The sequence below is a fragment of the Branchiostoma lanceolatum genome, chromosome 17, assembly GCF_035083965.1.
Source record: "Branchiostoma lanceolatum isolate klBraLanc5 chromosome 17, klBraLanc5.hap2, whole genome shotgun sequence".
Lineage (NCBI taxonomy): Eukaryota > Metazoa > Chordata > Leptocardii > Amphioxiformes > Branchiostomatidae > Branchiostoma > Branchiostoma lanceolatum.
Window position 1 is genome coordinate 12,564,059 of NC_089738.1, and position 22,224 is coordinate 12,586,282.

The 22,224-nt window shown below is 40.5% G+C and overlaps 1 protein-coding gene across 1 annotated transcript in view; it reads left to right on the plus strand.

The window, feature by feature from the left end:
* LOC136422396 (LHFPL tetraspan subfamily member 6 protein-like) overlaps positions 1–11,632 on the plus strand; it is a 62,944-nt gene extending 51,312 nt beyond the window's left edge. The window contains exon 3 of the mRNA XM_066410141.1: positions 9,332–11,632. Coding sequence (XP_066266238.1) covers positions 9,332–9,450 — 119 coding nt within the window. The 3' untranslated portion in view covers positions 9,451–11,632. The remainder of the gene's footprint in view (positions 1–9,331) is intronic.
* The last annotated feature ends 10,592 nt before the right edge of the window (positions 11,633–22,224 follow it).

A 22,224-nucleotide genomic window follows, 5' to 3' on the forward strand; every position in this document is an offset into this window, starting at 1 on the left:
CAGACCACATGCTTGTATAGGGCTTCTTTTCATGGTATCATTATTTACAAAAAGGTTTGGAAAAAGGCAAAGCAACAACAAGTTCATTTTCAGCTTGCAAGAAATGAAGGCAGCAATTCCAGATACCACTATACATGTAAGGTCTATAGCCTAGGAGGTTGTTGAGACATTCCTACCCCCTGGTAACATTGCAGTGCATAGCTCTGGGATGTTGCCAGTGGGTTTACACCGCAGACAGCTATATATCAAGCTCCAGTAAAAAAATTGCCTGCTTGCCAAGATGTTTTATTAATCTGTGTGGGACATAATTTGATCATCCTGCGATCCTTCTATAAATTTCTTCAGAATCTATGTTGGGAAGGCCTGGAGACAAAATGACAAGTTGAGAGAGCACAGGGCACATTTGGTAGATGAGTAGATGACAACATCTTTCAATTAAAAGATTTACAGTAAGACAGGGTCTCATGGAAAGCCATCCACAGTCTGGAAACCAGCTCTTGAGGGCTGCCAGGTGGCAAAATGGCAAGTAGAGAGAGCACAAGGCATAGTTGACATATTTGAGGAGTTGAAACCTCTTTCAATTCCAAGATTTATAGTAAGACAGGGTCACACTGAATGTCTTCATCTTTCTTGGAATCCGCTCTGAAGATTTTGGGGGCTGTCGGTATTCAATATGGAAAGAGAGAGAGTGACATTTGGCAGATGGGTCATCTCATCTGTCCCTTAGTGATGTTAGTCTTATTATCTGAAGATCTGGCAACCAGTTGCCTCCACCCTTCTCGGTTTTCTGTTCTTCTAAATGTTTGACTTAAAAGTTAGCGTCATGGCTGTACGTTTCTGATATTATCCTCCCATCTTTTCTCTGGCCTACCCCTCTCTCTTCTTCCCTTGATGGTTCCTTGCATCAGTTTTGGTCGGTCCCGATGACACCATCTTTGATTAAAAGATCTACAGTAAGACAAGGTCACAGTGAAAGTCTTCAACCATCTGGAGACGTGCTCTTGAGTTTTTATGGCTGCCGGGGATGGAATCTGACCTTTTGTGGCTGGAATCTGAAGTCAGGTTTACTTTGCGGGGAGGGACATTAACCTGGTTAGTCTGTGGTATTTAACTTTGGCTGGCTGCTTGTGGCTAGATGGGGGACATCTGTTGAAGAAATTGATCCAATCCAGAAGGTTTATCCATTGACTTTTGCATAACGGTAATTGCCTTGTGGTGAGCGTTCTTGACTAAAGGTTCTGGGTTTAAATCCCTAGTGTTAGAAAATTTGATCCAATCCAGAAGGTTTATTCCTTGACTTTTTGCATATCCGTAGTTGCCTTGTGGTTAGGGTTCCTGACTTAGAGTCTAAAGGTTCTGGGTTTGAATCCCTAGTAGGTTCCAATGCTTCGAGGGCGCTTAACACCAATGAATCTTAACTTTTTGGAAGGTAATTTGACAAAATCTCTTTGGGGATGTTTTTGCTGTTTAAAAGTTTGTTGTAGGAATCCTTCTTTACCTTGACCAAGAAAGGAATGCAACCTCTAATAGCCACAAACATGTAAGGGCCTGGTTGGTCTAAGGTGGTTGAAGGCTTGCAGGTGTGTTTCATGTCTATGCCTGTAAAACACACCTGTGCACAGGTAGGTAAAGAGAGCAAGAAGAGAAAACAGATGTGCTAGACAAAAGAACACAAAAGAATGGCGATTTTTCATCATCAAAGCGTGTCATTGTTACGGATTGAGCTGACAGAGTTGCAAAGAAAAGGCTTTCTAAGTTCTGTTGAGGTGAATTATTTTGTGCCACACATGTTTCATGTCTTTATAATAGATGGGACAAACAGAAAGGTGTTGACAGGGTATGTAACAGCTAGTTGCTGATCAAAGCTATAGTCCTAAACTCTGACCTACTTTTTGCATCCTCAAAATACATTTTTCTGCATACCCCGTAGTTAACATTGAATCACCGGCACCATACAAATTCTACCTGCACTGCTCTGTTAAAAAATGATATTTTAAGTTTGGTTCAAACTGTTGAGAAACCTTTTCAATTCTTTATTTACCATTTCACAGGTAGTAGCAATTGGGACAGTGAACAAAAATGACAAAATTGACATGAATGTCATGTCGTGTTACCCAGTACCTGGACTGGTGCAGTTAAGGTGAAACCTGGAATCTAGTCTATCGTTGTTAGGCTGGGTTTCCTCAGCCAAGGTTTGTGTCTGGGCACACGGAGCTCTATGCCGCCTGGGTAATCGTTTGTACCCGATGGTTGTTTTACGCGGTGGGAGTTTCACGCGGTAGGAGTTTGATTGGCCCTTGACAATAGTCCGGCTCGTCGTGGCCCATAAAACTCCTACCGCGTCAAACTACTACCGGGTGCAAAAGATACCTCGGTGGCGGAAAGCGCCTTCTGCTCTGTAGAGCGCCCGGCCTACCTACATGTATAGACCGGATTCTAGGTTAGGTTAGGTACAGGTAGACATCAGAAATACCCACACAGCCCCAAGTTTACCTACGCTACCTGCAGGTGGTCTTTTGAGCCTTGGGCATTGAATCTATTTCAGTTGGCATGTATAGATTTACAAACCGAAGCTACTGAATTTTCATCAAGTCAAGCTCCCGGACCACCAACCTTGCCAACCATGCTTGCCTGTTCCTAATCTTTTACCACATACTTCAGAAGTTCAGTACTTGTTAGAAACATGTTCGAGTTTGTTTTCCATTGGCATTTCTGGATTGTTACTAGTAAACTGCAGCAGTACAAATTGTAAGTAAACAGTTGATAAGTACCAATGTAAACATTCCAAAAGTTGAATTTTGTGTTAAAAGTCAGATTTTGAAGATGATTTTGTCAGACCGTCAGAGGGAAGAATTAATTAATATGTGTGTATAATAATTATTGCACGATAGAAAAGTATCTTATCCTTCAAAATGTAGCAGTTGAACTGGCTGCTGGAGAAAAGATTATGAACAGACCATCTCTGGAGGGGACATTAAGCCTTTGGTTCCGTGTACGGGGAGCCTCCATCGCCAAACCTCTGCACGTTAAAGAACCCAACAAACTTATCGAGAAGAGATGGGGTGACCCTTCTGTGTTCTTGGCCAAATTGGGACATTACAGGGTCCTGCCTTCTCTCCCATCAGTCGATGAGCTAGATGAGCCAAGTTTGGTTAATCCCAGATCTAGAGACCACCCAAATGACTTCTCTGGAACACTAATCCCAAGTGTTTCCTTGTTAAGTACACAAGGTTCCCCTCTGTCGTCCACACCTGCACTCTGCATGACCTCAATCCTACAAACTGTGATTGAAATGACTTAGATGGACCACCGCGTACAGTACACACAAAACTGGGAGCTTCAGAATGCGACAAACAGTCTTACTGTATATAGTATGTTCAAACTTGTGTCCGCACGGTGTAATGGTCTGTGCTCTCTTCTACTTCGCCACATCAGGTTCATATTCCATGGAGCCAGCGGCACGAGATCGCACCTGGTTCTGGGCACGACTGGAAAAGAGTCGCATGGTCCCTTCAGAAGGGGACATGAAGCCGGCTGCCCAGTGTATGAAGGAGCATATGGCATCAAATCTCTAAAAGAACACACTTATCAAGAAGGACATGGCTGACCCAGTGTGATTGGCTGATTCAGTGACGCAATTGGTAGCAAAGCCGCATTGCACTACTAGCTAACCAAAAAACATCATGCTTCGTCCTAAATCTGAGGTTGCCTGCTTTATCCACTTTACGGTTTACATGTACCTTACATTCAAACCTGTGTGTAGGGACCACTCAGGGGACTAGAAGAAAATGGTCATGTTAGACAGGTGGTCACTTTGGACAGGATTCTTAAATCTTAGGTCAATGGGAAAAAGTTTGTTAGTGATAGCCAGGTGGCCTTTATGCAGAAGTTACTAGTCAGCAGTACAAGTTTGACTGTATGTATATTAGTACAGTTTGCTTTGAGAAGTTCAAGTCCCCCCATGAACTAAATCCACTTGGTACGACCCTGAGAAGGAACACGTGCTTGTGGCGGCCCTTTGGTCCTGAAGCGCCAACATGCATGCAGAAGGATGACTGGACGAACATAGAAAACACTTGCACAAACAGCTCTGGTTTCACTCGCTGTTTGTTTGGGGAAAAGTAAACCTGCCTCTGAAAGGAAAGTCAAGTCTAAGAAAACACACAAGTCCCACAAATGATAACAGGTACTAGGTGTGAATCTTGGAAGGTTTGAAGTCAGTTGTGCCCCCTTTAACCACCAGAGCATGTGAAATATTCCAGTCAGGTATTGTACAATGTGTGTGAACAGAAGGGATTGGAATCCATAAATCCTATAAAGAAATCAAGATGAAATTGATACCCCCATCTTTTTGTTCTGCACTAAAGCAGAAATTGGAAGAATGATTGATAGTGTTTTTAAATTAGATATTATGCTTTCTGTAGTACAGGTGTTATGTCTTTATTAAATTAGATTTCACATCTGTATTATTAGTGTTGATAAGCAGTTATATATGACAAGGTCTCTTGTACCATAAATTATCTCTGGAATTCAACTGGTTCAAAAATACATGGATGTCAAGTCAAAGTCTTTATTAAGTTATTGTTATCAAACTGTGGTGCAATCTAGCATTCTAAGTGAACATAACATGTTAAAAGCTGATTTCTTAGGTATCCAATCCTGCTAGTATTTCACAAATTAATCTTCAATCTTTCTCGGTTGTTTTATTGTCGTGGTGACTTCTCCTCAGGGAATGAATGACACAGCGAATAGATGTTTCCGATACATTACTACAGAATTGTTTCAACCATGAATTTGAAACACCACGAAAAGCCTTCCTATGGTGAAATAAAGTCACCACGAAAGTGAAAGAATTTACAGTATATGTTTATGTCCAGATGTTATCGTACAAACTTGTGTATTACCATGACTCAGCAAAAGTGTTGCTGCTGTATTTCTTACAGCAGGTGTTCCCTGCGACTTCTGTATTGGTTTTGTGGGCCAGTTTAACCAGCCAGGTCCCAATAAAACATAAATATTGACAGGATCTTTTGATCTAATACTGCCATGGTCCAATACCCTTGAGAGAGGACACCTGCCTCTACTGTTAGCAATGGGTATTTTGCAAGAAATCGGGAAGATCAAGGAAACAAAAAATATTTAAAGATGTGAATGGGATTACATATGGAAACTCTTTGAACACTCTTCGAACAAGTTTGTGATTGAAAAAAAGAAAAGTATTGCTATGACCTCAAGCTCTTTTCTGCGATGTACATATATTGACAAAGAATTACCAGTATTACTGAAGCACCTGATTTACTGTCATTGATACACTGAGCCAGTCTTTCATGACTCTATCTATTCAGTTGTCCCCACTACCTGCCAGAGAAGTAAGTCAACCCCAATTTCTGCTTGGAGATTAGCTTTTTGCCGCTGGCAAACAAACAAAGTCTAGGCCAAGTCTGGAATAGTAACTGATCCCTTGAGAGAGGGTTTCTAACAGCTGACCTGTTGTGTCATGGGTTAGCTGTTATGTCATGGGAACATGGCAGTGTGTATGGGTGGATGCCTCCGGCGTAGCTCAAGTCAAAGGTCATTGGAAGGACAGATGAAACGCTTCCCAACAGGGCTGTGTACTGGGGTGTGATGCTGCCAAAATATTTCAAAATATTTTACTGCAAAATATGGAATGTCAGTGTACTGGTACTGTACCGAGATAGAATCTCAAGTATACACCATTTTGTGACTAAAACCTGCAATTCCTACCACAAATATCTAAAATTTTGCATTGGAAAAAGACATTCTTCATGTATGGGTGTGGAAATCAGTGTCATTTTCGATTTGAGATATCCTCTCATCAGAGTCTACGAATTCTTTGAATGAGATACCAAAAGTCCAGATAAACATTCTGTTTACTGTTTCTGTCATCGTTAAACATCACAGTCGGGTTAATCACTTTGTCTAATTGTTCAGGTTCTGTGTACTCTGTACTGGTACCTGATGTTACGTTTTGGTACGCATCCTTTCTTCCCATGGTTCAGTTGGGCGAGGAAAGACGGCAGGAAATGGCCGGAAGTGTGTACGTTATGGTCAGTCAGCCATCACCTTGTTGGGACTGCAAACTTCCTCTTGAATAGTAGTAACAGCATCGAAGAACAACAAAAAATAGAAGCTCCTCCTGTTACGCATGTATGTCTGTTGAAATAAGATCGCTTCATGTATGTGAACTTACTAGTACTGTCCTCTGGTACATGGTATGTGTTTAGCTACCATACTCTTTCTCGAAAGTGTGGAGTGGTAAGCAGAGAAAACATTACAGTGATTTTATTGAAGCATAGGGAGAGAGAAACTCTTGCATGTTTCATGTTTGCATGTATTGGAAATCTTCATCCCTTGCAACATGGTTTTATTACCCTTGCCATTTACCTCTGATTAATGTCATTACCGCAATCATGTACCAATGTCTTCTCCAACAATTCAATTTACCGTGAGCATGAACAGAAATGTCATGGGAACAAAAACAATCAGGCCACTATTGCCCAGATTACACTCAGCTGTAACCCCTAATCAAACTTTATCGTAAACAGAGCTGGAAATGGCACCTGCATACATGTATGCAGTTTTGTGCTGGTAAGATGAGAGCTGTGCAGGTATTTCTGATGTCTACCTGCACCTAACCTGCACTGGGCCATGGTAAAACTGGCCCACATCCCAAATGTGACTTACAGCTTATTGCTTTTTCTCTGCATTCTTCATTGCAGCATCCTTCATGATCAAAATAGAATATTCACAATGGTACCACTAGGAACATCTTCAAAACATTGTTTTTCGATGGACTAAATTAGAAAAGGTGTTAAAGGCAATGCTTGTCTGGTGTAGGTAGGTTTCAATGGCTCCTGTACCAGTGCAGGTATTTAGAAAAAAAATATTTCAAACCCTGCCTGTGAAATGATATTAGTAAATCCTTGTAGCCACAAAATGTACAAGTACTCCTTCTTCCCATTGGTAAAACAGTAGTTCCAGCAAACCAAAGTGTGAGCACTACGCAATTACCCATGGCAAGCAAGCCATTAAACCTCAGCTAGAATGAGCCCTTGCCAGAAAATTGCCCCGAGGATTTTATTGCAGCATTTCCATCAATGCGCCCCCCCCTCCATGTTATTGCATTTGCATCCCAAGGGAAGAGATCTTGTTGCACCGGCTCTTTATTCCCATTTTGTTGGGATCTTTGGCGGTCTTCCCTAGCTCCTTCCAGTGTCAGAGGTCATTGCCCTTTAGCCTCCCCGCTAGTGGAGAGCAATCAGGAGAATGAGAAAACTTCTGAAGATCAAATACAAATCTGTACAGTAGTTGAGCAGGAATCCCTGGGGAAAGATTGCGGTGCAATAGAAAAGGTCAGAGGTTGGTGTCCACCCACTCTGCAAGGTGTCCAGGGAGGATGTGTCTTCACTGTACAATAATGTAGCAAGGCAACAGCAAGTACATTTTAGGGATGCAGACTCTGTAGTACACATTTAAACCGAGGGTGAAAAAACATAAAACAAGATGAGTTAAAAAAAAAAAAAGATGCCTTAGTTTTCAAAAGACTATTACTTCAAAAGGTATCACAGCCAACAAATCCTATTCAAAAAGTGCTCAAAGTGACACTAGTGTGGTAGCCATAAGTATCACTAAGTTGGCAACAACATGACATTGTAATTTGTACACTCATGGCTACCTCACTGTTGTGTCTTCTACAAGTACAATCAAGGCTACCGCACGACAAATTCTCCCATTTACGGTATTTTCTTGTCATGTTGACCATCTCCGGCGTATAATGTCACAGTTGAAGGCCCCTGGCAATAAGAATGACCAGGGGCCTTCAGCTTTGACATATCACACACAATGCATCATAATGCACATGCACACTTCAAACCATGGGCTTGCTTATTGGTGTCTTATTCTACATGTAGTTTGCAAGTAAATGTTTAGATAAGCTCCACTGCTTTAGGCCTGCCGACCTGTATTGATGAGATAACAGTGATCCAGTCAATACAGCAGAACCCACCCAATGTCTTCATAAATGAAGTCTGCTATCTCGCACTCCTTGCTTCACAGAGCAAAGATTACAACTTATAGAGAAACACACTGCCCATAAATCATCTTGCCAATAACCAAGGCCCTGCCTCTTCATGCTTTTCGATAAGTATCCCTGACTTGTTGCCCCGAAACACCATTCATCACCAATGGCAAGCACTGCAATTTCACATCCTTTGGTCCACTGCTCATTAAGTCTCAATGTGCATTGACTTAAACTTCGCATCCAGGACGCAGGCATTGTCAACTACAATAGAACTAAACTTTGAGCTGATGTTTCTAACAAGATTATGTTCTCAAAAATTGAATTGGTTGATACTACCCCCAAACTTTTATTGGATTGTTCCCGTCTATGCGTAAGAGTTACCGTTTGATTCATGACAGGTTGCGAACTCAAATATGATAGAATGGTTGCCCTTTGGAACGATGAAATATTAGACTTTTTCTGTTCTTATTTACTATATTTTAGTGCATTTGTTTTAATTTGAAGGCTGTACCATGAATCTTACCCCACCTTCTGATGGACATGATATATACGGAAGAAAAAGAAATTCTATCAAGTAAACTATGCTAGTTTGTGTTAAGGTACCAGTAACTTTTCCTTCGGGAATGTCACTGTAGGATAATCACACTCCAAATTGATGGATGTAGGTCTGTTTGTTTGCTTGTTTGTGTGTTTGTTTTTTGTTTGTGTAGATAAATCCCCATTAATTAAATACAAATATGATAAAACATAAACACCATAAATAATCATTACAATTGATCACACAACTGGTTATATCACATCATATGTAACATATCTCATAATATTACACCATGAATTACCTTTAACTTAGGTAATAGACCTGTGGTCTCTAAACTGTTGTATGACTTCTTGTAAACTTCAGCCTGCTATGGTAGCCATTTGGCACCAAATTCGTAATATTGGTTATGGGGTTAGGCAGCAGGGAGAAGGTTAACTACATGTAATAAGGCGTACATACTTAAATGTGAAATGTTTAACGTTAAAACAATGCTGTGACAACGCGCTATGCTAAGAAACAGCCAGCCTTTTTGAGTCTCAATTCGTAGAAAAGTATTGGTTATTTTCCAAAACTTGACTTTTTCATATTGCTAGTAAGTATTTCGACTGTCTTTTGATATCCTGTATTAATATCAGATCTTCATTGTTGTTTTGTTACCTCAAGAAAACTTCACTTTTTTAAGATTTAGCATCTTGACTGTCTTTTGGTACCCTGTATTCATGTCAGTTCTTTTGTTGTTGTTTTTTATCCAGGCACGTGTAAAATGTCATGGTCGTACTACATCACCATCGGCGGGAGTCTCCTCACCTTCCTGTGCAGCGGGCTGTCCTACAACGCCGCCAGGACGAAAAACGTCCACTACGGAATATAGAAGCACGCCGCCGAGACTTCCACCAACCCTGGCACAGGGGAGACACAGACGCTTCTGAAGGGACTGTCTGTATTGATTGCCTTTAAGTAACGTCGTAGTTGCCATGAAAAACTGATCGAATCATACAAATGTTTGAGCCATTTTGTGAATTCTCTCACAGGATTTGGGTATGATGCATGTGGTTTTTATATGCTTTCAAGGAAAAAAAAAAGAGACATACCATTGGTAATTATTGCAGTAGATTTTGGTAGTGGACATACGTTCATGTCGGTAGACTGTGAAAATTTACCAAATTGGTAACATTTTCCTGAAATCTGTCTACCAAAAAGGTTTCATAGCCAAGTTTAAATGGTATATAATGTTGCCACAACATCACAACTACGGTTATCCTTTATACTGAAAGTTTATTTGTGACGCTTAAATTTCACAGCACATTGAAAATCATGAATTCACTGTGTCTTTGAGTTCATGGTTGAAACAACATTTCCAACACAGTGAAAGGCAGAGCATATATTAGCAGTGACAAGTTTGCAGTTAGAGGTCACTGTGAAAGATATTGCAAAAATGTTACAGAATCTGCCACCATCTTCACTTGTGAAAATTGTCTCTACATGCTTCTAATGTGTGATTTGATCAGTTGTTATTCCAATTGTATGACTAGAACTTTCAACTATCGAATAGACATTTCCCATTCAGATTGGACTGCCACTCATCTAAAGCGAGGTGTTTCTTAGTCATGTCTACTAAGCATTCCTGACACAGGAGTTGGGAATGATGGAAAGTTCTCAGAAAAAAACTGTGTGGAAGAAAATGAGAGAACCTGACATCTTGCCTGAAGCACGACATTCAATGTTTGAGAGATGGAACATTGCGAACAACTGGTCAGGCCACAAGTTCAAGTGGAAGTGGACAAAAACTTGGTGGTGTAAACCAAAAGGGATCAAGTTCAACTATAGAGAAGTCATTTGTTATATCCATACATCATTGTGCGGTGTGGTCAAGACTGTGATATTGTAGCCATTGTGGTTACATTGTGGTGCCATCTTCGATAATGTTTTGCATTGTCTAAAGTTTCTTATACCCATGCTGCCATGCACACCTCAGATAAGTAAGGATAAACATGGTCTCTACCAGACTTTTGGGGTTGTCTGAAAAAATGCTAGAAATTGGCTGGATAATTACCTCTGTCATTAAATGTGAGGTACTGTTTTTGGTGTGTCTGTGTGTTCGTCTGTGTGTATGTATCCACATTTATTTCCACGTGGTAGGCGCATCAGGGACACTGACAGGAAGTTAGGTCAAAGGTCCCAGACTTGATTGAGAAAGTTTATCTCATATCTCAGCAGAGCGGCAGGAAGTGAAGGGAGAGTTGGTATAACTGCAGACTGACAGGAAGAAGAGGTCAAAATGGTCCCCAATATCTGGCATTTTGCAAGCAACACAAGGAGTATGGTAGAGACTAGAATAAACAATTCTGGGCAGTATCAATGGAAATAAAAGCTTGTACTGTATTGTAGAGGTACATCAATAGTAATGTGTTTTTCTCATCTGTAACATTAGACTGTTTGGGGGAAATAGGGATGTTTTGTACTGGGAAGCCACATGTGCTTGTGCGACTGTAATATTGTTAGTTTTGTCATATTAGATATTTTTATGACTGTTAATTGTCACATATCTTAGCACTGTACAACATACTATATAATATATAGCCCCCATGTAGATACTATTATCAAGTCTTGAAAACATTGTTATTGTTATTTTGGGATTAGTTTTGGTGTACAGTGCGTAATTGTGGATGACACTTAATATACAATAAGATGTGTGTCTGGCTATTTAATATTGTTACTTGTTTGTACAGTACATAGTAACAGAACTATTGATGTCTTTGAAAACTTGTCAGACTGAAATTCAGGAGTTCGAAAAATGTCAAATACCCAGGAGCTATTTTGTATGTATGCCATACTTGTGCTATGAAATGTAATCTGACTTTTATTGTATTATTGTTTCTTATTGAAATGGAGAAAGAAATGGTTTAACCCTCAAACTGTCAATGCACTTGTTTTTTATGATTGACCATTGACACATTGACAGTTAAACTTTTGAAAGGAGTTGTTGTGAAACTGACAATGCTGAATTTCTACTGTATACACAAACACATTAAATGTTGTTAACATGTATTGAACATCTCTGTTTTGTAAGGTTTTTAGACGTTGCATCCACTGTTAGAGATGTTTTCTTTTAAGTTTATGATTGTAGGTTGCTGATTCATTCATGGTCTTTGTCAGTGATGAGGCAGATGTAAAGCAGAGAAAGCCACTTGAAGCCCACAAACAACAAGCATTTTCATGATACCAATGCTCAATTGCATAATAGATATGACAATTCAATCATGGCAGCAATGTCAAACCGCTGTCCACACACACACACACACACGTGCACGCACCCACACAGCCACCAAAACAATACCTCCTTCGTGGAGGTAACAAGCAATGAAAATAAAATGCAACTCTTTCCACCTATTTAACGGAAGTATTGGCACATCAGCATACATATTTTGAAATTGCATGAACCAAACTTTCAAAATACGTATGTCACGAGTCTAATCTCCAAGACAAGCAGTTGTTGGAATGCAAAATCCTAATTGTTTTGTAGCTCACGTTTTTTACAAATGACCTTTCTTTGTAACTAGAAAACAGCACGATGTTGTCTTCCAACATCTGCTTGGAGATTAATAAAAGCCCATGTTGAAAGGTTAGGATGTGTTAAAGCACCATGTAAATCTGGCGTCAGAATGGGGAGGGGGCCTGAATTTATCACCAAGGAGCCGACGTCCATTTTCACTTCTGCACTCTTGTCAGCAAGAAGTGATGTCTGGAAGGAAAAGTGCTCCCAGAGCAAGACGTCTTAAAAGCATGCTACTCCAAGTCGACGCCTTGAGAGACCAGAACAAAGTAAGACCGAGCTCGAGCGTGGACAACTTGAAGGAGGCTGGGTTGAAGTGTTACTGTGTAAAGTGGTCTTGGGACAGATGAAAGCACTTACAGAAACATGGAGTCGTTTTCAACATCTATTCAGTGTAGCCACCGTTACATTTAGAATTATGTATTCAGTGCTACATGTAGCGTTACATGCGCACGAATCTGGTGAGGAAATTATTCCAGGCCACACTTGACTTTGCCGGGGGCGTCTGCAAAATGCATAACGGTTACATAATCTTGAGTTAACTCCGGTTAGCACTGTATTTGCCGTTAGGCGCTTTTGTGAGTGCAATTACAGTTCCCCCATGAATTGAGAGCAAGGTGGGACTGTAGCTCTCTTTTAACTTAGACAAAAACAAGGCAGATGTTCAAGCAAAAATACCTAAATTTGACAACTGAATGTGGTGCAGCACCACTATACCGGTGCTTAGGGAGATCTCTGAATGTGATTTGTGGAGAACACTTTTTGTGAGGCAGAAAGTTTACGCTTATATGGCAACAAAGAGATTTTACTTCCTTCCCATCAATCATCCCTGGCCTAACCCTTAAAGTACTTAGTTGAAATGTGAATGAATGGAGTCGTACTATAGGGAGTACAGTAACTTCAAGAACTAGATATCTATTGAAAGAAGAAAACATTTGGAACGAGTTTCTTGGTGAGCCTCTTTTCATGCCTCAGTTAAGCCCTTCAATAGACGCACTTGTTGTGTTCTTGTTAGTTTTGTTCCACTTACAGTTGCCGAAATAGACATCAAAACTACCTAGCGGTTGATTGAAAGCCAGGAGAGACTTGGTTTGCCGTTTTGCTGCACGAAGTTCGGGTGACGCAAATCACCTGTACTTTCCGACACCAGGCTTTACTTTACTTCCATCGGGGGTTTTGAGGCTATTCGTGAAGCTCTGACGTTATATCTAACAGAGAGAGAGAGGGAGAGAGAGAGAGATGTAGAAATGCAGACAGGTCCATAACTTTGAAGACACCATCAAAATAACCCCTACCGATTCATCTGCTTGTAGATTACGTATGGACCAACCAGATCCAAACATGGCAACAGCTAGCATTGCAACCCTTTAGAAATATTTACATGTAACGTCCACAATTACAGCGCCAGTGTTCTCACTGTCGTCGCTCTAGATCTGTGATGTTTCCCCGCAGATGATGTTATGATTAGTTCAGGAACAGATGCACCACGACCTGTGTGTCACCAGTGACAGGAAGTCATACATGGCCCGGGGACTTTTGACACGACCTGGGAATTTTTACATACTCAACCTGGTCTTGGACCTCTCTCCAAGAAGAGATGAAATGGTCTTAAAAGAAGGGATCGTTACCATCTTCTGATTGGCACCCGTTTTCTGACAGAAGTCGGTTTTCAGAAACCTGCTGCTAATCAGAACGTGACGACCTCCTCCTCCCTCTTCTAACCTCTGCTTGGAGAGTAACCTTGGACGCTGAAATTGCCGTATCTCAATGCTGCAGCATGAGTTACTCCAGGCATAACTGACAAAGGCACAAACAGAGAAAGGCAGTAGCAACTGGTAGCTCTATCAGGATTACATTTTTGTCAGATTCCAAACATACCTCCGAACCTGCTAACCTTGAACGTGTCAGAATGTATGTTGCGTCGTTGATTTAAAAGAGGACCAATCAATGGTACTCCCTTGCTTGCAGTTCTGAGTCAGACTGCAAGGTGGTGCTTATGCAAGGCAAAGGAAAGCACCAGTTCAGTACTAGTTGAAAAAGAAAAGATTAACTGATCAAATAAATCAAAAGGTTGTAAAAGAGGTTAGAAACTCTTCATCAGCGTTAGTTCCCTTGGCGTTATAGAAAAGGGATGAACATTTAAGCCGATTGACTAATTGTTTCATTTCCTACGAGAAGAATTGCGCTGTTCAATTTTCGTCTCTTTTAGTTGACTTTTGCTTTTTCAGAACGAGCAATATCAATAACGACAGAGCACTAATGAGTATACGGCGATGACACTGCTATATTTTCTTGTAATTCTTGCTTGCTGAAACTGAAGGTATGAGCTCATGTATCTACCTAAAATCACGCACTAGACGGACTTTATTTAGAAATCGCTGCATGCCTGAGTCCCCCCCCTTTAAACTAGATATGCAATTACTTATATATCAACGCAAAATAATGAAATATCTAAAATACGTACACATAGAAGATACGAGCAAAAAGCTAGAATCTTGCCAGAAATCACAGACGTCTTGCTGATGAGATGACGTCACGTACCTCCAACTTTAGCCCTATGCAATCAAAGATTAGTCGGGGAGTCTGGAGAAGCATGCACTGAGGCAAATGTTATATATGTTTCAAGTTATGCTTTTTGTTGACACTTGTCATGTATTATTGGTTTATTTCATTTGTTTTGACTGACCTTTGGTTGTTGGGTTGGTTCAAAATAGATAAATAAATTTAGAAAATGTTAACAATTTAAAAAAAAGTCTTCTCTAGACTATTCTACATACGTACGGGGGCGTTGTTCTTCTCGTGAACAACGTGGGTGGATTACTAGACGAGATATCGCGTGATGAGCCACGTGCAAAGATAGGAGACTAAAAAAGGTTGCGGTTGCTGCAGACTGCCTGTTGTTAACCCACACGCCATGAAGGAAGCATAGGCCATTCTCAACGCTTTTGATTCAGCGGTTAATGGTGTGTCATTTATCACTGATAGCAGGTATCATTTAGCCTCTACCAGTCTCCGCGGGTCGCTGGGAAAATAGTAGAAATTGGCCAAATAGAGTCAATTGTATGAAGGGAGTCGCGAGAGAGGGTCCAATAGGCAACCCTAACTGCGGATGGGAATGTTATCCTCCATGGCCAAAGTCCCCCGGCAAATGTTCTGTCTATTTCCGACGCGGTTAGTCTGGTATAGACTAGGTATCATTTTCAGTACTCTCCAAGCAGAGGTTCGGCTCCGGCTGTTTTTTAAAGTGTTTTTAGGCGTTTTTGTCGGGCTTTTTATTTTGTTTGTCCCGTTTTCTTTAAGTCGCCAAGCAAAACTTAAAGAAAACGGGACAAAATAGAAAACACGACAAAAACGCCTAAAATCACGTCAAAAACCAGCCGGAGCCGAACCTCTTTTTGGAGAATATAGTGTGTATAGTGACAATACCATTGCGAGATAAAGCTTAGGAATCACGGCTGTTTGCCAAATAAACTGTATCTGTGTCTGTAATATTGCCACATAGCTTTTAGAAAGCTTTATAACGTTGGTTTTTATGACTGATAGACCGTCTCCGCATAAAAGATGACCCAATGCTTTGTATAGATTGTATAACCTACATGTACGTAAAAACCATGTACAGTAACGAAGCCTTGTGCTTTGTAAACGCCTTTCTTTGTGCCTTGCAAGCACTTGTATTGTACCTTGTTCAGTTATCAGAGCTAGCCCTTTATAACAGCATTCGGTCAGTTGGGTAGCCCTAGCTGTACGTTTTATAATAATAAGTTTATTGCAAATTGGTAACAATATAGCATGTGACTATTCTAGTTCAAATACTAACACTAAATTCTATCTTATTTGGGTTTGACTTCTTTATCCGAGACAGTGGAAGACGAATGCTCCCACTTTTTATACAGCCTAATGAATCAAATGACAAAGTAACAATTCCATGGAAGAAACTAGTGATTGCTTAGGAAACATTTGTATAGTAACAATGGGTACAAAAACGGTGAGCGCGGCTGTCGGGAACAATCAATAGAGGGTTGTTGTTTCCTTTGGTGGAAAAAGACCGTCCGATGTGTCTCAAAGGCACGGAAGGAACTAAGGTGCTGGGCAGCTGAGGAAAATGTCATGTGATGACTACGAACATGAAATAATGGGTTTCAAATTAAGATAACATCCCAAGCAAGGTTTCTTCTGCACACAAGAACGCCAACTCCAATGCCTGTCCGAAACGAGCCTTTTCATTTTGTAGAAGTTCAAAGAATGATTTGTTCTTAAAATTGTGTTTCTACAGGTTATGACTTTCACATCAACTGCAGACCAATTATCAATTGATTATTGTGTAAAACCTGTCGACGCGACCATTCCTCTGTCAGTGAGCATTTCAGGGCTCATCAACGTCACAGAGCACACTAGTTTATTCAGCGATGATGAGCGATCTTACTAAATAGGTGCACAGCTTTAGAATGGCCATGAAATGCCTTATGTTCTTCACGCTTATGCAACTGATATCACGCACAGTATTGGGTGATTCATTTCCGACCAGATGTTATGTTAAAACTTTAATGAAAACTGAGATTAATTGCCCACATTCCAACATAACCAGTCTACCAGCTAGTCCGCCATACCTCTTGCACAGTGTGTACCTCCAGCACAATCGTATCCAAACTATCCACGACTTATCAGGCGTTTCGTTCATCAGCACGCTGAATCTCAGCCACAACCTCATCACAACATTTCCGTGGGAATCTTTGACGCATATGAAGAACCTTAACAAACTGGATTTATCTCATAATCGGTTAACTTCTGTCGGGCTTGATTTGGTCATAAAAGGCTCAATTCCATATACGGTAAACGTGGCCTACAATCGACTAGATACCTTCTCTTTGGCAAACCTGGACAATCATTCTCGAACTCGTACAAAAAAGATGTACACTTCTACTAGAAAAGGATACAGGTATATCTATGGAAACCCCATTCATTGCGACTGTCGCATGTCGTGGTTGACAGAAATGGCTCTTGCGTTTAACCGGTGTTGGCCACGCAATTGTACATCTAGTGTCAATAAGGGTTTGTTTTTTGACGACTTTCTTGTCAATGGCTTGCCGAAATGCAGAAGTCCTGAAAACCTACATAACGTCCCATTACACGAGGCAAACCTAAAAGCCTGCCCAACGATAGAAGAAAAAGCGACTGAAAAACATATTGCCATCTTAGAGAAGACCATAGATCACCTCGGTATTACTGTAGCACTTCTTCCGACCAAAAGAAACCACTCCAAAGGCATTCGACAAGGCCTAACGCTGGTAAATATCACCACACAACAGAAAACTGTCTCATTAGCTGGCCCAAGTGAGTATAATGTCACGCCATTCTCTACTAAGAACGAGATCGGTAAAATGCCAGGCAAAATGACTATCAACACAACAGACGCTATCGTAATCTCCAGTGTATGTGTTGTCAGTTTATTGTTAGTGGTTGTTGTAGGAGTCGCCAGAATGTTCATCAACAAACGGAATGATGAACATCAGGACGGACCCAACCAAAATGCAGAATCATCGGAAACTGCAGAAGGATTTCGCGCAAGTCCCGAACTAAATAACGAATTTATAAACCCAGTGTACGAAAGGGACAATGACCATTTCACTCAGATGTCCCCCGGACAAGGCCCTTCTCCGCAGACCACAGGTCCGAACGAATTATCAGACATTACGGTAGGGACGTACGAGGATCCGGACGATATCATTGCCCTTGCTAACCCCCTCCAGAAGAGCAATGCCTGGGAAAAGGCTACTAACCTTAGTACTACTACTAGTGAGGAAGCAATCTCACAAATCGTAGGCACTAATCAGTCAAATAATATCGCCGTCGCCATGATCGAATCTAACTGCTCCCGTGGCTACATCAACCGGAAAACACAAAACACCATGTACGGGGAAATGATAGCTAACTGTCTGGCTGAAAATTGCCGTCTTGATCGGGAATCCGTCTCGAATGGCACTTACACCAGTACGAATGGATTGTACCGTAGGTTGTCCGAAAATCATCAGCACTCCGATATTTCGCGTATAGAAAACGTTTTCTATGGAAGAAACACTGCTGACTTTCGGACTAACGTTTCCCTTTATACACCAGGTGTATTCTCGAGACGTTTTACGTTGTAGGAGCTCAGGAAATCTGAGGCAGTCAAACTTGATGACGACTAAACATTCCTTTTCTTTGTGCGTTTTTCGGAACATGTGCAGCACAAATGTTTGCAAGGCCAAGGGTAAAGCGCGAATTCAGCCCTATTTTGAGATGACCCTTAAAATGATGGATACAATTACACTTACATGTGGGAACCATATCATTTCTGAGTATGTGACACTGTTTAGAAATTGTAAATATCAGAGAGTGAAAAGTGGAAAAATGTTAAATGAGCCAGGATGAACTTTTAAAGCAGATTATTTTTCTGAACAGATACAATATGATAGTAGGAGGAAACAGTAAAAAGATGAAACTGAAGACGAGAACAGATGTATCTATCTAAAATAAGCCACTAGGTAGGGTTTGCTGGAAACTTAGTTACTGTGCCGAGGCTTCTCTGTTCAAAGACTTGATAAGATCACGTCACGTAACTTCATTATACGCTCCATCTAATCAACTCTCTAAAGTAGTCTACTTCTGCACGTCACTCTCACGTTTTTTTCTGCCAACGAACAGGGTTAGAATATTACTACACGAGACATTGCACGGAGAAAAGTAATAACACAAACTCAAATCGACCCAAGTTAGATATTTGACTTAGCTTAGAAGGATTACGTGTATTTTTGTCAAATGCAATGAAAGACAAAGTTTGTAAAAAAAAGATGGACAGTCTGAAGCTAAATCTGAATCACAATCTTTGAGAAACTGTAATTGCACCAGGACAGACATATCAGGTGGCAGTGGATATGAAGAGATGGTTGCGTGGGTTCGATGAAATACCCGATGAATTGATACATGGTTACGTCACTCCAAGGTCTGCCCAATCAAATGCTCACTGACAATTGATAAGTCTGCAGCTCAAATCACGTGACGACAGTGTACACAACGAGACATTTCTTACTTGAGACAACCATTTTGTCCAGACAGGTATGATATTTTTTTGCTTACGTCTTATTCTTTTTATGCATCTCTTGCAGCTATTCCTGCTTAGACTTAGGTCCTCCTAGGAGCATTCAATCGTCAGAAAATCATATCAATGCCATTTATGCAAAGTTATTTGAAAATATAATTATACGTCTCTGGGTTCTCAGTCGACGTCTTTAGTTTCAATGTTTGCATTGTAATTCCTTCACGACATAATGTCCTTCTTTACTGCTTTCTGTCCTGGTCCTCAGCTGCTTTTCAGTTCAATCGAAACATATTGATTTTATTTACGAACTTGCATTAGGAGCAAAAGATCAATCAACTGTCGCCAGGTGTAAAAGAATAGGGACAGTGACGTCGCCTGGTTCTTCGGTAAGCCTGCTTCCTTTTCTTTTTATCATACTACAAGTCATGTTGGCCATATGCCTGGAATGAAAGGAGTCACTTTATTTGCTCATTGGCCCCATTTTACAAAAAGTGGTAAACATAAACTTAGTAAATGAAATGAACCATTTTGATTGGCTGATACATGTATTTTGTATAGATCTATATGAATTGCGCGAGTACTCCTGAGCTGAGGAAAGGTAATATGATTGATAATCAGTCATCGACAGTTTAGTTTGTTAAATTGAAATAATATCCGAAGCAAGCGTTTCCTGCAAACAATAACGTAAACTCCAAAGCACGTCTGGAACAAGCCTTTTAATTTGCGTTAAGAAATTCAGAATTCTCTACAAAATTGTACTTTGAATTGTGTTGCTGCAGGTACTGACATTCACCTTGATGTCAAAGTTGTCATCAACTGCAGACCAATTTCGACGTCGTGTAAGACCTATCCAAGCGACCGGCCATTCCTTCTGACAGCGAGCTCGAGCAGTTCAGATCCCATCGACATCCCAGAGCACTAGTCCGTAAAACAATTCAATTGTTTATCGCACTAGATAGGTCCACAGCTTCAGAATGATCATGCAATGCTTTATGTTCGTCATTATTATGCAGCTAGTATCAAGTACAGTATTGCGTGATTCGTTTCCAGCCATGTGTTATGTTAGAAAAGGTTTTTTCATTGATATCGATTGCCCACATTCCAACATAACCAGTCTACCAGCTAGGCGAACGCATTTTTTGTACAATGTGTTTCTTCAGTACAACCGCATTCAAACCATCGATGATTTATCTGCCCTTCCGTTTGTCTCCGTGTTAAATCTCAGCCATAACCTCATCACAACATTTGCGTGGGAATCTTTGAAGCAATTGAAGAGCCTTACCCAGCTTGATTTATCTCACAACCGGTTAACCTCTGTCGAACTTGACTTGGTCACAAAAGGCGCAAATGTTCTCTATACGGTAAACGTGGCCTATAATCGGCTGGATACCTTCTCTTTGGAAAACCTGGTCAATCCTTCTCTAACTAGAGTTCCACGACCTCATATCTTCGCCAAATAATATGAATTGTATCGACAGATGCAAGTACCAAACTACCGCCATTTACCAATATGGAATTACATAGCCATTTTTCTAAACAACAATTAAATTCTAGTCTTTAGTTGCTTAGATAATATCTATCAATGTTCCCCTCTTTCTCAGTGGCTTGATATGCCACAGGTCTGAAAGTCCTCTCATGGAATGTCAATGACAGTTAGACATCCAGGTAATAAGATACGCAATAAAACTGGATGGATTTTCGAAACGTAGTGAAGTAGTATAACTCTATCAAATATTAGACCCTGTTTTGCATAATCAGCATCTTATTTTTTAACTTGGCTTGGCTATGTCAATTATCAGATTCAGCTATTTTAAAATGCCCAACATGAATATAAAAAGTCCTGTCATTTACGGACATAGTGTTATTATCTTAGTATAATCTCAGCAATAATTCAAATGAGGTCATTTGAATAATTGATATTTCGATTATAATCGATGATTACTAGCCTCTTTTCTCAGTGAAGGATGACACAGTTTTCAAATGTGATTTGTTTTTATTTGTTTTTTTTCGGCTGTAGATAAGTACAGCCAGGGCTACCAAAGGCTAAAGCTATTACAAAGGGTTAGCCCTGGTAACTGAACAATATGCAGACCTTGATACAAGCTTTCACAAAGACTAGAATACGACTAAAATGCATATAAACGGGCACAAACATAGAACTCAGCGCATTTCAAAACATTTCATTAATCATGCAAATTCTGTTTGGCATAATTACCATGTTACATCAATCGTAAGATCTTCATACCAAACATAACAGATACATTTTAGCCCTGTTTTTTCAATTGCCCAGCTAGTAAGCTAGCTGTTGACCTAGATTCAGGACGCCAGCTGTGTTGACCTAGTTTCTGGACGGCAGGTGTGTACTAACACATGCCGCGTACTATGGTGCGGCAGTCCAATATATGCCAATTATTACCTAAAGTAGGTCATGATCTGCACAATGAGCGTATCATTATGCAGATCATCACTTAAGGAACATATATACCAAATACAAGATTAATCCATCAACCCCTGCTTGAGTTATCCTCCTCAAAAGTTACAAACAAATAGGCCCACTGCAGTTTAAGGCAAGCCGCAAGGGGGCCCAAACTTACATCACTTACTCTCTGACCCAAGATCTATTTCCCCTCAAAAATCATAACCTTAGTACCTGCAAAAAATTCAACCACAAACTTTAAGCGGATTAATAATCTTTCTTCATTTATTATGCAAATTAGTTCCTGGTTTTCATAATATGTATTTGATTATGTAAAACATTACCCAAGCTATTTACATACCAAAAATCATGACGATCTGTCAACCCCTTCTGTAGTTATTAGCCTCCAAAGGTTTCAACAAAAACGCCAACTGCAGGTCCAAACAAGCCGCTAGGGGGGCCAAACTTACACCACCTATTCCCTGTTCCAGACCCTATGTATTGGTGAAAAATCATGAACCTGGCACTTCCAGAAATTCGACCACAAAATTTAGAACTCAGCTGCAGTACCTTAATTATCAGCTAGGAGGCCCATAATCGA